The sequence below is a fragment of the Tilletiopsis washingtonensis genome, assembly GCF_003144115.1.
Source record: "Tilletiopsis washingtonensis strain MCA 4186 unplaced genomic scaffold FA09scaffold_20, whole genome shotgun sequence".
Lineage (NCBI taxonomy): Eukaryota > Fungi > Basidiomycota > Exobasidiomycetes > Entylomatales > Tilletiopsis > Tilletiopsis washingtonensis.
In genome coordinates, this window is record NW_020312017.1 from 342860 (window position 1) to 356668 (window position 13809).

The window sequence follows — 13809 nt, forward strand, 5'->3', positions numbered from 1 at the left end:
CAGCCTCGCACGGTCCCGTGGTGCCCTTGCCCGACGTACGCTCGTTAGTCCACAGGTCGGAGTGCAGCCCTTGACTGGTGGCGGCCCGAGAGAGCGACAGCGGCGAAGTGATGCCCCATCTAAGCGTCCGTCTTCTTGCGCTTGCCCTCCGCAATCTCCTGCTTCTTCTTCCGCTCCTCCTCCTCCTTCTGCTGTGCCTTCTTCTTCTCCTCTTCCTTGGCCTTGCGCTCCTCCTCCTCCTTTGCCTTGCGCTCCCTGTTGCGCGGGCGAACAGAGCGTCAGTGCGGCGCTCGCGGGGCTCAGGGTCGAAGCGCAGGAGAGAGAAGCAAGGGGGGCAACTCACTCCTCCTCCTTCTTGGGGTTGCGGATCTTCACAAACGAGTCGCCGTCCTCGGTGTTGGGCTCGGCCTCGAGATCGCCGCCGATCTTCTCCTGCCGCATCTTGCCGCCCTGGTTGCCCTTGGCACTGCGCTCCGCCGCCGCAAACTTCTCCGCGCCCTGGCTCTGCACCAGGTTCGCCAGCTTCTGCGCCGAGCCGCGCGCCGAGGAGAGCGACTTGTCCGAGTTGTAGTAGTTCTGCTCGCAGAGGACACGTGAGCGATGGGCAAGTGAAGGAAGGGAGCAAGGAATCACGCACCGTGCCGGCAAGCGTCGCGATGATGCTGGTACCCACGGCAGCCGTCAGCCAGAAGCGGTACGAGCTGTACCACTTCGGTGCCCAGCCGGCCGTCGTGGCCTTGAGGTCGATGAACCACGTCACCACGTAGGCGCCAAACTGCGTCACGAGCGCCATCTCCGGCGCGAGGGCGAGCGAGGGCCAGCCCAGGAAGATGGGCACGACGCCGAGGAAGAAGCGCCGGTTGCCCACGGCGCCGCCGTACTTGGCGAACTCGAAGCCCCAGTGGATGGCGCCGAGGAAGGAGAGGATGATGGCACCGTACGAGATCTGCACGTTTTGCGCGTGCAGAAGCAGCGCCGAGGCCGTCTCGAAGGACATGGAGGAGTCAAGACCTAGAACACTGAAATCAGCGACGCAAGAGAGGGGAGAGGGAGAGAGGCTCACCCTCGGCGACGAGCTTGGCCTGCCGCGCCAGGTAGATGGAGGCGCCGGCGGTCGAGACGTAGGGAATCACACCTGCGTCGCACACCGGTCAGTGCAAGCATGGAGGGCTGGGAGAGGGCGAGACGACGCACCGGCGGCACCCCAGAGCAGCGCCGGACGCGGCATGGCCTGGAACATCTCGCCCGAGATGGTCTTCTGCAGCGGCGTGGAAGAAGGAGTGTGAGTCACGGCGAAGAGTAGAACAGCAGCGTGCGGGCTGGTGTAGTCCAGGCGGGCAGCGCACACACAGTGCCAGGCGGCTCATCATGCGGACACTCCTTTACACCTCTCCTTTGCCGCCTTCCCTGCGCCTTGGTGACTGCTGTTTCCATGCCACTCACCGCATCGCTGAACAGCTCGCCCGCATCGTGGCCCTTGTCCTCCTTGCCGCCCGAGCCGCCGGCGACGGCGCTCTCGATGCTGGCGCGCAGCTGGCTGGCCTCCTGCTTGACATTCTTTGCCGCCTGGCCAAACGAGCCCGACGCCGGCGCGCCGGCCTGCTCGCGCGCCTCGAGGCGGGCCGGGGAGGAGTAGAAGGGCCGCAGCGGCGCCGCGACGGCGACGCGAGGCAGGGCGCGAGGGAGAGAGGCGCGAAGGAGAGGACGGGAGAGACGGGGCAGCATGGCGGGCGAAGGCGGCGCGGACGACGGAGGAGGAGATGGAGGGAAGAAGGCAAGCTTGGCGTCGACGAGCCGTCTGCGCTCTGCACAGGCCACGCCGAGCATCCCTCCAGCCGAGGCCGGCGACGGCGAGCTGCCTCGGGCAGCGCTGAGAGCCGGGCAGCGTTCCCGCGGCAGGTCCCACAGCGCAGCCGCCTCCACCTGCGCCTGCCGCGTGACGTCGCGCAGCGCTGCCGCCGCCGATCTGCCGCCCGCTCGCGGTGCGTGGGAGCATCGGCCTGCCGCTGCGTCTCTATCGCCGTGCGCCCGCTGCACGCTGCCGCTGCTGTCGACGTCGTCTGCAGACAGGACATGCCTGCGGCGGACGTCAAAAGAGCTCGACGTCAAGTCCCAGGCTGAAGAGCGCCCAGAAGAGAGGGTGTCGCGCGACTGGCGCACGCACGGGCCCTATCGACGACGCGTGCGGCGCGAGGAGCTGTGCCGGCGCCGACCGCCTTCTGCAGCGCGCGCATCTCAGCACAGGCTAGGCTTGAGCGTGTGCAGCGGTGCCGCAGAGAAGTACACGGCTGCTCAGGCTCGACAGAGGCAGACGGCAGAGGCAGGCACGCTGCTCGGCGAGGAGAAGCGGCGGCGGCGGCGGCGGCGGCGCGCGCGGATGAGGATGCGGGGTGCAGCTGCTGCGCACGCGGCCGGCCTGCATGCTGCGCATCTGCCGGGCGCGCTAAGGCCATCAGACCCTCGCCGTCGTGGCACTCAAGCGCCACTGCGCTGCTCCTCTCTCTCTCTGCTCTTCCTCCATCCTCTCTGCCTCTCCCACCTTCCTCTTTCCTCCTCCGCCTCTCTTTCCTCATGGTGCACGGCGCCCTCCTCGCCGGCGCCGTCGCAGGCGTCGCCGCGGCCGTGACGTTCGAAGTGACCGTCTTTGCGCCGTGGCGCGCGCAGAACTGGCCTTCGGGCGTCGCCGCCGGCCTGCGCTCCGAATGGGCCAGCATCAAGGCCGAGTTCCGCGACGTCGTCGGCGGCGCCGAGCCGCACGTGGCGCGCGCACACGCGATGGAGAACAGGGAGAGAAGGCGGCGCGAGCAGCAGGCGAGACAGGAGACGCAGGAGGAGGAGGAGGCGCGAGATCTGCGCGAGCTGCGAGAGGAGATTGAGCAGTTCGAGATGCACGAGCGCCAGTCGGCCCTCGTGCGGCGACGCATGCGCGACGAGTTTGATGCGGGATTTGCGAGTGGCGCGCAGCGCAGCCAGGGGCAGCAGGGCATGAGGAGACGTGTGGGCGCTGCTTCGCACGAGGTGAGTTTGTGTGCCGGTATGCTCACTGTGTGCGATGCCAGGTACTGACCTGGTCTTGTCCTAAAGACCAACGACGTCCCCGCTTTGCCACCCAAGCCCTCCTCGCCCACGTCTTCGCGCGCCGCATCCACCGCTCCTCGGTCGCCCTCGGCCTCGCAGCGCAGCCGCAGCGGCACGCTCATCGACCTGACCGACGCTGCGCCCGCATCTAGCAACGGCGGCGCGCATCCCGACTCCGGTCCGCCCACGCCGCGCTCCGGCGCCAGCTCTTCTCCACGCGCCCAGCCGCTGCCCTTCCACGCCTCGCTCTCCTCGCACGACGCCCTGCTCGCGCCTCCGTCTCCCTCCATGCGCCGCAGCAGTCACAGCGGCAGCGTGCGCTCCTCAAATGATGGCGCGAGCGACTTTGCCATCGTCTCGCCCCCGCCTTCCGTCGCATGGAGCGACGCCGCCTTTAGCCACTCCGGCTCCGACGCAGGCGTCGGCGCCGCACCGCTCTCGCGCGGGCCTTCGTCCCTCGGCACGCCTTCGTCGCACATCTTCGACGATACGGACGCCGATCCCTTCGACTCGGCTGCCGCCGCGGCCAGCCAGAGCGGCAGCGCCATGTTCCACTCTGCCGAGCGCGACGAGAGCGCGTGGCGCATGCCGGGTGCCTCCACCAGCGGCGGCAGTCGCAACGGTGGCAGCCGCCACGGCAGTGCACGCAGCGAGACGGCCCTGTCCGACGAGGAAGAGTGGGAGCGCCTCAGCTACGCCTCTGCTTCTGCCTCGGCGACGAGTCCGCGCGCCAGCATGCGTGCCCTGCGCGACGCTGAGGCTGAGAGCCGACTCTGAGCGGCGCCCGAGACGTCCCACCTCCTTGTGCGCCGTGCCGGGCGCTTCACATACCTGCACACACACACGCCGTGCACCCTCTCATTCTTCTCATGTAGCATCCTTTTACCATCCGTCCTCTTCATCTCGCTCGCTTCCTCGCCTTGTCTCGCGCCCCGCATCTTCATCTGTACATCTACATAGCACTCCAGCCCCGTCGCTCTCAACCATTGCGCCTCGTCGCCTCGGCTCGAGCGTCAAATCGTGATCATTCCAGTCTCATCAGAGTCCCTCCTCTCCACCTATCCCAGCCCGAGCCAGTCGCGCTCGAGGAAGGTGGCGCAAGCCTGCGTTGCCTTGGCATGGCAGCAGCGTGCGGAAGCTTCCTAGTAGCCAGCCGCTGCGGGCGCCGTGTCGCCCTCGCGTCTCAGGCTCAGCAGGATCTCCTTATACCGCGTCAGGTCGCTGGCGCCCGGTCCGCCGCGCGCCGTCGTCTTGCTCTGCGAGTTCTGCAGGTCCACGAGCTTCGTGACGCGCGCCCACGTCGTGCCTTCGGCCAGCTCGGCCTGCCGAGAGGCGTGGAACTTGGCCTCTGCCTCCCTGATGAGTAGATGCAGAGTCAGCCACGAGCGTGAGCAGGGAGAGCCAGCTGCGGAGCTGACACGCGCGCAATGGCGGTAGCAGCCGCCGATAGCAGAAGCGAGCAGCCCTCTTGACGCACGTCTCCCCGCTCCGTGATGCTCGCTCGCTCCCGCAACTCACTTGTTGGCCGCGATGTTCTTCTCCTTCTTCTGGTTGTACTCGGCGTAGAATTGGTCAATGTCGCGCTCGGCCTTGGAGACCGTCTCTGCCTTCTTGCGCTCCGCCTCTGCGTCGCGCCGCGCAATGTCGTCGGCCTGGCGCGCGCGCCATTCCCTGGGGGTGGGCAGAGGCAGCCATGAGCCAGGAGGCATGGGGCTGGAACAGAGGGGACAAGACACTCACCGCACGGCCTCGGGCTCCTCGCCGCTCTCGGTGGCGTACGGGTCCGCGGCGATGCCGTACGAGGCAGACGGCGCCGGGCGCGAGATGTTCGAGGCGATCGGCGGTGCCATGTGGCCGTTCTGCGGATGGGTCGCACACAGGTCAGTCTCGCCACGGCTACAGCGCCCGAGCACAACAACGCACCGTCTGCTGCGGCACCGGCTCCGGCTCAGGCTCGGCGAGGTCGGGGAAGTTCTGCTCGAACTGGTCCCGCTCGTCGAGCTGCTGCGGGGGCGGCGCGCTTCCACTGGGCGCACCGCCGCCGCCGCCCATCAGATCGTCGTCGTCGCCAAAGCTGCCAAAGTCGGGCGCGGGCGCCGCGGCAGGCGCCGCAGAGGCAGGCGCCGAGTCGTCGCCGTCGAGCGCCGGGAAGGCGGATGCGCCGCTGCTGAAGTCCTTGTCGCCGCCCGACGCGGCGCCCGCCGCGCCGAAGAGCTCGGCGTCGCCCGAGAGCGCGCCGGCGGCGGCCCGCTCGCGCGCCAGGAAGTCGGCAGTCGGGTCGGACTCGGGCGCGGAGGAGCCAAAGTCGAAGGACATGATGTGCGTGTGTGGTGAGGGTGTGGGTGTGGAGATGGCCGAGAGGTTGGACAGCTCACGGCAAGCCACGCCGCGATGTGATGTTGCCCGTGCGCTCGAGGCGTGCCTGGCGCTGGCTGTGGGCTGGCTTGGGCCGCCAGCGCTGGCGCGGGCGCGTGTGCGACGGCGGCACAGCAGCCAACGCGCCGCGAAATTGTGCTCGTTCAAGCCGCACCGCCTCAGAGCAGCTGCAGCTCAAGAGCCCCACTCCCAGGCAGCTGGTTCAATGTGCACGCGGGCACGTTGCTTTTGGCATGAATCATCCCGTGCGTACAGGGCGACAGTGTGTGTGTGTGTGTGGGTCACGGCAGAGTGTGTGGTGAGAGTGAGAGGGATGCTATGGTAACAGCGGCGCTTGTGCGGCAACGGGCGCGCCGCAGAGCCCGACGACGGACTGCCACGAGGGGAGAGGCGAAGGACAGGGAAGGAACTCGGTTCATTGCGAAGGGGGGTGTGCGCAACGCTTAGAACTTGGAGAACTTCTTGGCCGCCTTGACGAGCGCACGGTTCTTGTTGACCTTGAGCACGTTGAAGCGCACCGTCTTGCTCAGCGGGCGGCACTGGCCCACAATGACGTCGTCGCCCACATCCACACGGAAGCACGGCGAGCAGTGCACGCTCGTGTTGGTGTGGCGCCGCTCGTAGCGGTTGTACTTGGGCACAAAGTGCAGGTACTCGCGGCGGATGACAATCGTGCGCGTCATCTTCGTCGAGACGACCTTGCCCGAGAGGATGCGGCCGCGGATCGACACGAGGCCGGTCCACGGGCACTTCTTGTCTGCGCGCCGGACACCGTGTCAGCGCGCCGTACTTGCCTATAGGCTGACCCTCTCTCGCCGCCAAGCCCAGCCTGCGCCTCCACCGACACGCCACTCTCCCCGCACTTGACCCCATCTCGCCCTCTGCCCCTCGCGCTGCTCACCAATGTAGTCGCCGTCAATCGCACCGCGCGGCGTCTTGAAGCCAAGGCCGACGTCCTTGTACCAGCGGCGGTCGCGCGTCACCGTGCGGCTCGCCTTGCTGTTGAGGAACAGCTTCTGGCGCTGGAAGGCGCGCTCGCTCTGCACCACAAGCTCAGTCGACATGCTGGGTGGTAGGTTTCTGCAGAGGAGAGAACGCGATCAGCATGGCTGCTGCGCGGGAGCTGGCTGGGGTCCTGTCGTCGCTCCTGGCACTTCGCTAGGCGCCGCACGCCATGCCACCACCATCTGCCACCGCCAACATGCCTTCCATCCGGCATGCCCGTCCCAGCGTCGTGCGGCGACATGCATCACCCCACGAGCAGCCAGCCCTTCTCGTCGCGCGCTCGGCACCTGCCTGCTCTCGTGCGTCTCTCGACGACGCCTGCGGCTGCGGCATGGTGCTGCACTGCCCGGAATGGGGGCGCATGCGTGCAGCAGACGGACGGCGCGAGCGAGCGACGCCTGGCCATGCAGCGCTGTCGCAGGCCCACGCTGGGCGCACCGAGGCATGGCGGCACCCGGCTGCAGGGCCGGGCATGGTGCATGCCGACGATGGATGCGCAGATGGCGCGACGAGGAGGTGCGATGCAGCGGTGCAGCGATGCGAGGTGCACACTTACTCTTGAGGGGGAGGGGGGAAGCTGGGGTGATGGCGGAAGGGGCGGCGGCCGCCCGCGCCTGTAGGGCAGCGGCGCGGCTCGTCCAGCGCTGGCTGCAGCAAATCACGTAAGCGTCCTTCTTGCGCGCCGGGAGGGGCCGCGCGTGCGACTCCCGCGCGCGCCGAGCCGCAGCATGGCGCTGCTGTGACTGCGCCAGCACCACTCGTGGTGCGCAGCGCCGCCGCCCGTCCGCCACGGACCGGAGCCGCGAAGATGCTGTGCCTTGGCCTCAGCACCGGCCAGCGCTGCTTCCCACCCCAACCCATCCCCTGCTGAGCGATCACCCACCTGATCGTCGAAGAAGCCACTCCCCACCTCTTCCACTCTTCACACACACTCTTCGCCATGTCGGACATCGAGGAGACGCCCATCGACGTCGCCGTCGAGGAGGTCGAGGCCGAGGCTCCGGCCGCCGCCAAGGGCTCCATGAGCATCGAGGACGCCCTGCAGGAGGTGCGTCGCTGCGATGCGCTCATTGAATGTGCTGCATAGGCTCACACGCACTCCAGGTCCTCAAGAAGGCCCTCATCCACGACGGCCTGGCCCGCGGCCTGCGCGAGTGCGCCAAGGCCCTCGACCGGCGCCAGGCGCACCTCTGCGTGCTCGTCGAGACGTGCACCGAGGCCGAGTACATCAAGCTCATCGAGGCGCTCTGCACCGAGCACAAGATCGACCTGCTCAAGGTCTCGGACCCCAAGACGCTCGGCACGTGGGCCGGCCTGTGCAAGATCGACCGCGAGGGCAACCCGCGCAAGGTCGTCGGCTGCTCGTGCGTCGTCGTGCGCGACTACGGAGAGGAGAGCGAGGGCCTCAACGTCCTCCTCTCGCACTTCAAGAGCCGCTAAAGTGGGGGCACTGGCTTGGGAGGAGGCGTCTCGTCATCTCACGTGAGTGTCCGAGCAAGACCAGGTGGGCAGGGTTGGGCGGGGCGCACTTCGGTGATGACACATGGACTCCCTCAACGGAGCGGAGTCGAGAAGCTCTAGCACTGAGGATACTCATCCATCCGGAATCATTATTACTCGTCTGAGAATCATCGTGCTCTCGTCGCTGCGGCGCAGACGGCGCGCGTCGCAGCGGCTGGTGCAGGAGGGAGGGAGTCCGAGGTTCTCGTCGATGTCGCAGGAGCAATGCTGACACCGTCATCGCTCTTCTAGTCATGTCACAACTCGCCTGCGCTCTTGACTGAGCGTGGAGCGTTGCTGCCCACCGCCGACCGGCACCTGATGCGGTTCATGCCCGGACACTCAACCTCAAAATAATGTCATCATTTGCTGCATCACCCGCTTGCGCCTGCGCGTGGAGCACTACAGATCGAGAAGCTGGAGGAATTGAGCGGGCCCAAGCTGGTAAAAGAGGAGGAAGGGAGATGGCGGAGATCGGTTCTGAAGAGGGTGCCGCGGCGCTCGTGCAGGCGCCGTCCTTGGGCAGCCAGGGCTTGAAGGGCGTGTCGAAATATCTTCACGCTCGCGTCCACGATGGGGAAATCGCACGATGAGAGCTCCCCCGTCGCCAGCCGGCAGTCATCGCCGTGCCGTCGTTGCTGAAACCTCGATGTTGGAGAAAGAGCGATGGCGAAAGGAGCTGCTCAGAGTGCACGAGGTTGGACGAGCAGCAGGAGCGCTCTTCCTCTCGATGCGAGCCTCCCACAGAGCATTCGATTCAGACACACGGCGAGGAGGAATAGTGATGCGTCTCCTCTCGGCTCTGCAGCCCTGCGCAGCAGCCGCCTACTCTGTCCTGAGCTGCATTCCGCTGCGCCTGCGCTAAGGCATGAGACTAGCGACGAGTTGCGATTGACCACAGCTTTCAGTCTTCGAGTACACTGGGAAGAGGAAAGGGGCAAAAAGAGTCTGATGAGTGAGGAAAGAGAGAGAGATGCGAGACGAAAAGTTGCATTCGGGTTGTACGGCGCTCGCTGAATAGCAGACAAGGAAGGAAAAGGCGAGAGGTTGGAGCGAGGCAAGCAAACAACGCCTAGTCGTCCCGGTAGCGCAGGACGAAGTTGACAATGACGGCGATCATGAGGAGCACGGAGAGCATCGTCGGGCCTGTCGAAGCGCAAAGTCGCAGTGACACAGCAGTCAGCGTCGCAGATCGGCACTTTGCTGCCAGGCCCGCGGCGGGAGAAGAGGGGGCGAAAAAAGGGGAGGAGGCAGAGACTCACCAAGACGGTCATCGTAAGGGCCCGTGCCGCGGTTGCGGATCGCAGACGCACGCCAGTGGTACGTGACGAGCGCGTACACCATGATGGCCATGGCTGTTTGGAAGAGAGAGCAGCCGTCAGCAACTGCGCTTTCGGGTCTGTCTGCATAGCGCAGCAAAAGGAGGGTGCAACAGCTGGGAACGCAGCTGGGCGCGGCTTTGGGCGCAAGCAGATCGAAGGCTCAAAGGTGCTGCTGCATGCTGCTGCAGCGCATGCAAGAGAACCAGCGAGGAGCGCCCTCGCCTATGCTTCTCCTCTCCGTTTCCTGCTCTGCTCACGCCCCCTGACGGCTAAGCTCTGCAGGGCGTTCAAGGCTTTGCAGAACTTGCCCTCGTGCAAAGACAAACCACGCTGCCCCGCGCCCAGAGGCGAACGTCACGTTTCCAGCAGCGCAGCCTTCAAGTGTGCGGGGGAGCGTGGCCTGCCCAGGGCACTGCGCACTATGACGAGTGTGCGCGGACGGGCGCGACAGATGCCGCACACATCACGACTGAGGGCTGCCTGGCCGGCTGAGGCAACTGGAGGCCGCTCGGGCCGGTGCCCCACTCCTCTCTGCAAGTGCCCTCTCTCAAGTCACAAGCCCGCGCCGCCCAGCATACACTCTGGCCTCAGTAGCGCCGCAAGCCAGCCTCCTCCAGTGCACACTGTGTCCTGTCGCCTTCTCCTCTTGTCCTCATCCGCTTCCTTCCCCCGCAGCCTCGCCCCTGCCGCGCACTCACCGACAAACGAGAACATGGCCGCGCTGATGCGGCCCACCTGGTCGCCGAAGTTGAGCAGGCCCGCGGCGAGCGCCGAGAGCGTCACGGTGAAGTTGAGCCATGAGAGGACTGTGTCGGGCGAGCAACGCAGGTCAGTTTGCGGAAGCGAACGGGATGCAGCGGAGATGGGACGAGGCACGACGCACAGGTACGCTCGTTGGCGAAGAAGACCTGAGCGGAGGAGAGCGCGTGAGTGAGAGGCAACAGACGACGATGCGAGAAACACAGCTACGCCGAGGCGCATAGCTGGAAAGACAGCTAAGTCTGCATAGCCAGAGCGAGCGTCGGCACTTTGCGGCCAGGCAGCGCATGCCGCGCCCATGCTTACTCTGCTCGCCGTGCCTAGGCCGGTCCACGTAGCGCCCACCCCTTCACCTCGCTACTCTATCACCCAGCTACAACTGCGCTCGCGGATGAGGCGCAACACACCTTGGGCTCGACGCGCACGGGCAGCGCAATGCGCTTGCCGGCCGTGCGCTGCAGGAGGGGCTGAGTGGACATCTTGTGTGTATGCGCGCGCTTTGGACGAGCAGGAGGGCGGCCGCGATGAGGTGGAGAGGAGAGAGCGAGAGCGAGACACAGACGGACGAGACGAGGTGCGGAAGAAGGATGCGAGTGGCTTTGCGAGGAGAAGCAGAGGTCGAGCCGGTGCCTGAGATTGCACCCAGCCAAGCGGCTCGTGGACTACACACCGCACGAGAGCGAGAGCACCTCGGCGGCACGTCCGTTGGCGCCGCCTCCGCCGCACGCCGCACGCGGCGCTGCGCCCACAGCGACACCGACGGCCTGCCTGCGCGCCGCACGCTCCGCCCACGCCGCGCTAAATCTGGCGCAGCGGTGCGGGCGGCACCGAGGCGCGAGATCTGCGAGACGACGAGCCAGCACACGCCTGCTTCTCCAGCCGCTTCCGACGTGCGAAGAGGCAGCCTTGGCTCTTCGAGCAACTGCAAAGCACCGCTCTTCACGCCCTGGAACACTTTGGGAGCGTGGCTTGCGCAGAGACCGAACCGCAGCACCCAGCAGCATGCGGCTGCTGGCTGCCGGCGCCGTAGAAGCCGGCAGCGGGGCGCGCGGCGAGTGTCCCGGAGAGCGCTGGGAACGTGCGCACGACTGGCGGAGCTTGAAACCCGACTTCTCGAGCCTCGAGAGCGTCGAGCGAGAGCGTCGAGCGAGAGCGTCGAGCTTCGGATCAAGACGACGTCGGAAGCTCGAGGGCTTCGCTCGAGGATCACCTCATACCGAGCCGTGCAAGCTTCCTTCTGCTTCACTCCCTCCAGCAAGCAGAGCCAGCGTCGCTCCTGCCATGCGCTCGCGAGCGAGACGCGACGCTCGACGGCGAGCGTCGAGCGTCGAGGCGAGGCAATTGCAAATTCGCACACGTCGGCAATGTCGCGCGGGGGCTGCGACGAGCGTGCTCTCGGCGCATTTTGCTGCGGAGAGACATAGCATGGCGTTCTCGGAAGAAGGGAGGAGTACAAGACAGAGAACAAGAGACAGCGTGGGCAAGTCATGCCTGCTCAGATGACGAAGAGCAGGTTGAGATCCATGGGGTGCGACGACGAGAGCTGCGCTGGGGGATGTCGCGAGAGGGGCGTCAGTCAGGTGTAGCAGCAGGGCGGGTGACCGAAGGCCGAAGGCACGCACGCTTCTGGCTGTACTTCTCCACGAGGACGTCTCGGGTGCTGCGAAGGGTGAGGCGTGAGCATCGACAGGCGGCGTCTAGGGCGACGCGGGGCTTACGCGTTGAGGAGCCTGAGGGCGAAAGCGGCAAGGTCAGCCTTGGCTTCCTCCACGGCGCGCACGAGAGCCAACCACTCACTGCAAGTACGAGAGCTGCGGGTACTCGTTCATCACCTTGACGAACGCATAGGACATGGCGCCCGTCGCCTTGCCCGCAATCGTGGCGTCTGCCGACGTCTGCGAGTCTTTGGAGCCGGAGAGCATCACCTGGGTGTGTCCATCGCCTGCATCAGCGTGTTGCCACATTTCACGATTGGCACAGCCGCTCGCTCGCGCGCGCGGGGGCTACTCACGACGTCGGCGCCGCTGGAGCGCGTCTCCTTCGTCACTTGCTCTGCACCGCTCGAGCCCGTGGCTTCCTTGAAGGTGCTCATCAGACCCTTGATCATGCCGCCGACATCGCCGCGCGCGTACGACATGCCGGCGCCCATCAGACCCTTGCCGAGGCCTGCCACAACGTCTGCGCAGCGAGTGTCAGCAAGCGAAGATGAGGCAAGCAAGACGGGACGTACTCGGCTCCTTGATGTTGCCCGACGTCGTGTAGACGTACGGCAGGTCGAGCGCCGTGCTGCGGGCGGGGTCAGCGGGCTACACGTGGGAGCACAGTATGAGAGAAGTTTACCCAGAGTGGCAGGAGCTGGCGCAGGCGAAGGCAATGTCAGCGTCAGCATCACACCTTGGAGAGCCACGCGGGCCAGCGCCCTCGACTCACTCGAACAGCGCAGTAAGACGGCAGCCGAGCGGCAGGGGGCGCACCATGATGGCGTGCAGTTCCTTCGCGGGACACACACGCAAGTCAGCAGCAGCGCAAGCCTTTTGGCGGGGATGTGGCATGCACGCGGACTACTCACATCGTCCTCCATCTGTCCTGCCCGCTCATAGTCCAGCGGCAGCACCGTCTCGTTCATGCCGTCGGCCTCGTCGCCCTGCGATGCCTTGGCCTGGCCACCGTGGCCCTGCCCAATGCCGGACGATCAGCTCACTGCTTCAGCTCTGTGGCGTGCCGAGGGTGGACGCACCGAGTAGTGGAAGAAGAGCGCATCGCCAGCCGAGGCGCCGCGCACGAGCCAGTTCATCGCCGCCGTCTAGACACGCCCTGTCAGCTCAAGCGAAGCGCGGTCAGCATCTCTAGGCCCGGACTGACCATGTTCTGGCGTGTCGGGATCGACCGCGGGTCGCGCGACTGGTCCGTGAGCACCACCATGTCTTCCGCCTTGTATCCTCGCCCTGCGAGACACACACGCGGGGGGGGCGTCAGCCCAGCAGCTCGGGCCAAGCGAAGGCGGAGCTGTGGAGAGTGCAGAGAGAGGGGCAAGAGAGAGAACGCACGCATGATGAACTGCTTCATGTTCTCGACGTCGTTCCAGCAGCCACGCAGCTCGGCGCGCGTGCCGGCGTAGTTGATGCCGATGAGCAGCGCCTTGCGCTTGCCGTTCATCGACGAGTACTGGAAGCGCTGGTCTGCGCGTGCCAAGCGCGCGGCGCACGATCAGCTCCGCGCAAGGAGGCAGGGTGACGTGCCTGATGCCAGTACTCACTGCCGTTCTGCTGCACGCCCTGCGGCACGTTGAAGTTGGTCTGCATGTGCTGGTAGCCCTGCGGCACCTGCTGGCGGCCCTGCTGCTGGCCGTAGTGCTGCGGCGCGCCGTACTGGCCCTGCGGCGGCGGCGGGTGCGGCGGCGCGCCGTAGCCGCCGCCATAGCCGCCCTGCATCTGCTGCGGCGGCGGCGGGCCAGGCTGCGGGTAGCCGCCGTAGCCGGGTTGAGGGTAGCCCTGCGGAGGAGGAGCGTAGCCTTGCGGCGGACCGTAGCCGCCGGGCTGGGGAAAGCCCTGAGGCGCACCGTACTGGCCGCCGCCGCCATGCGAGCCGTGGCCCTGTCCGGGATACGCCATGGGGTGCCAGGCGTGAGGTTGCGAGATTGATGGAGAGTGTGCGGCGCGCGAGGGGCTGCCGGTTGAGGGTATGGGAGATGAGAGGAAGGAGGCTGTGTCAGGCGCGGCGCCGCGCACGGGCGGCGAACGGCTCGAGCGGCGCGCGCCGTGTGGAGCTC

At 66.6% G+C, this 13809-nt stretch overlaps 7 protein-coding genes across 7 annotated transcripts; 2 read left to right on the forward strand and 5 right to left on the reverse strand.

Annotated features, from left to right (window-relative positions):
- Positions 1-23: 23 nt before the first annotated feature.
- Positions 24-1761, reverse strand: FA09DRAFT_331818 (hypothetical protein). The gene is made up of 6 exons (XM_025743191.1): positions 1444-1761; positions 1195-1258; positions 1064-1135; positions 638-1011; positions 344-576; positions 24-255 (listed from the first exon to the last, which is right to left on the reverse strand). The coding sequence occupies exons 1-6, from the start codon at positions 1723-1725 to the stop codon at positions 120-122; spliced, it is 1161 nt and encodes a 386-aa protein (XP_025596154.1). The 5' UTR covers positions 1726-1761; the 3' UTR covers positions 24-119.
- An 810-nt stretch (positions 1762-2571) lies between these two features.
- FA09DRAFT_331807 (hypothetical protein) lies at positions 2572-4116 on the forward strand (the record flags this gene model as incomplete). Its single annotated transcript, XM_025743186.1, has 2 exons — positions 2572-3018; positions 3085-4116. The coding sequence occupies 2 exons, from the start codon at positions 2572-2574 to the stop codon at positions 3853-3855; spliced, it is 1218 nt and encodes a 405-aa protein (XP_025596155.1). The 3' UTR covers positions 3856-4116.
- Positions 3997-5464, reverse strand: FA09DRAFT_331819 (hypothetical protein). Its single transcript, XM_025743192.1, has 4 exons — positions 5002-5464; positions 4819-4937; positions 4597-4749; positions 3997-4434 (listed from the first exon to the last, which is right to left on the reverse strand). The coding sequence occupies exons 1-4, from the start codon at positions 5392-5394 to the stop codon at positions 4221-4223; spliced, it is 879 nt and encodes a 292-aa protein (XP_025596156.1). The 5' UTR covers positions 5395-5464; the 3' UTR covers positions 3997-4220.
- Positions 5465-5687: 223 nt separating this feature from the next.
- On the reverse strand, positions 5688-6534 carry FA09DRAFT_362547 (putative RPS11B-ribosomal protein S11B). The gene is made up of 2 exons (XM_025745486.1): positions 6356-6534; positions 5688-6211 (listed from the first exon to the last, which is right to left on the reverse strand). The coding sequence occupies exons 1-2, from the start codon at positions 6516-6518 to the stop codon at positions 5898-5900; spliced, it is 477 nt and encodes a 158-aa protein (XP_025596157.1). The 5' UTR covers positions 6519-6534; the 3' UTR covers positions 5688-5897.
- A 776-nt stretch (positions 6535-7310) lies between these two features.
- On the forward strand, positions 7311-8333 carry FA09DRAFT_331821 (putative 40S ribosomal protein S12). The gene is made up of 3 exons (XM_025743193.1): positions 7311-7507; positions 7564-7941; positions 8212-8333. Exons 1-2 carry the CDS (start codon positions 7400-7402, stop codon positions 7897-7899), a joined length of 444 nt encoding a protein of 147 aa, XP_025596158.1. The 5' UTR covers positions 7311-7399; the 3' UTR covers positions 7900-7941; positions 8212-8333.
- Positions 8334-8833: 500 nt separating this feature from the next.
- Positions 8834-10545, reverse strand: FA09DRAFT_331823 (putative VTC1-protein controls Sec18p/NSF-dependent priming of snares and). Its single transcript, XM_025743194.1, has 5 exons — positions 10448-10545; positions 10165-10189; positions 9980-10087; positions 9222-9314; positions 8834-9105 (listed from the first exon to the last, which is right to left on the reverse strand). Exons 1-5 carry the CDS (start codon positions 10517-10519, stop codon positions 9032-9034), a joined length of 372 nt encoding a protein of 123 aa, XP_025596159.1. The 5' UTR covers positions 10520-10545; the 3' UTR covers positions 8834-9031.
- A 903-nt stretch (positions 10546-11448) lies between these two features.
- Positions 11449-13718, reverse strand: FA09DRAFT_346980 (hypothetical protein). The gene is made up of 13 exons (XM_025744787.1): positions 13297-13718; positions 13088-13219; positions 12903-12985; positions 12778-12843; positions 12610-12714; positions 12471-12532; positions 12381-12395; positions 12271-12326; positions 12052-12218; positions 11838-11965; positions 11759-11770; positions 11663-11700; positions 11449-11588 (listed from the first exon to the last, which is right to left on the reverse strand). Exons 1-13 carry the CDS (start codon positions 13649-13651, stop codon positions 11536-11538), a joined length of 1272 nt encoding a protein of 423 aa, XP_025596160.1. The 5' UTR covers positions 13652-13718; the 3' UTR covers positions 11449-11535.
- Positions 13719-13809: the final 91 nt, after the last annotated feature.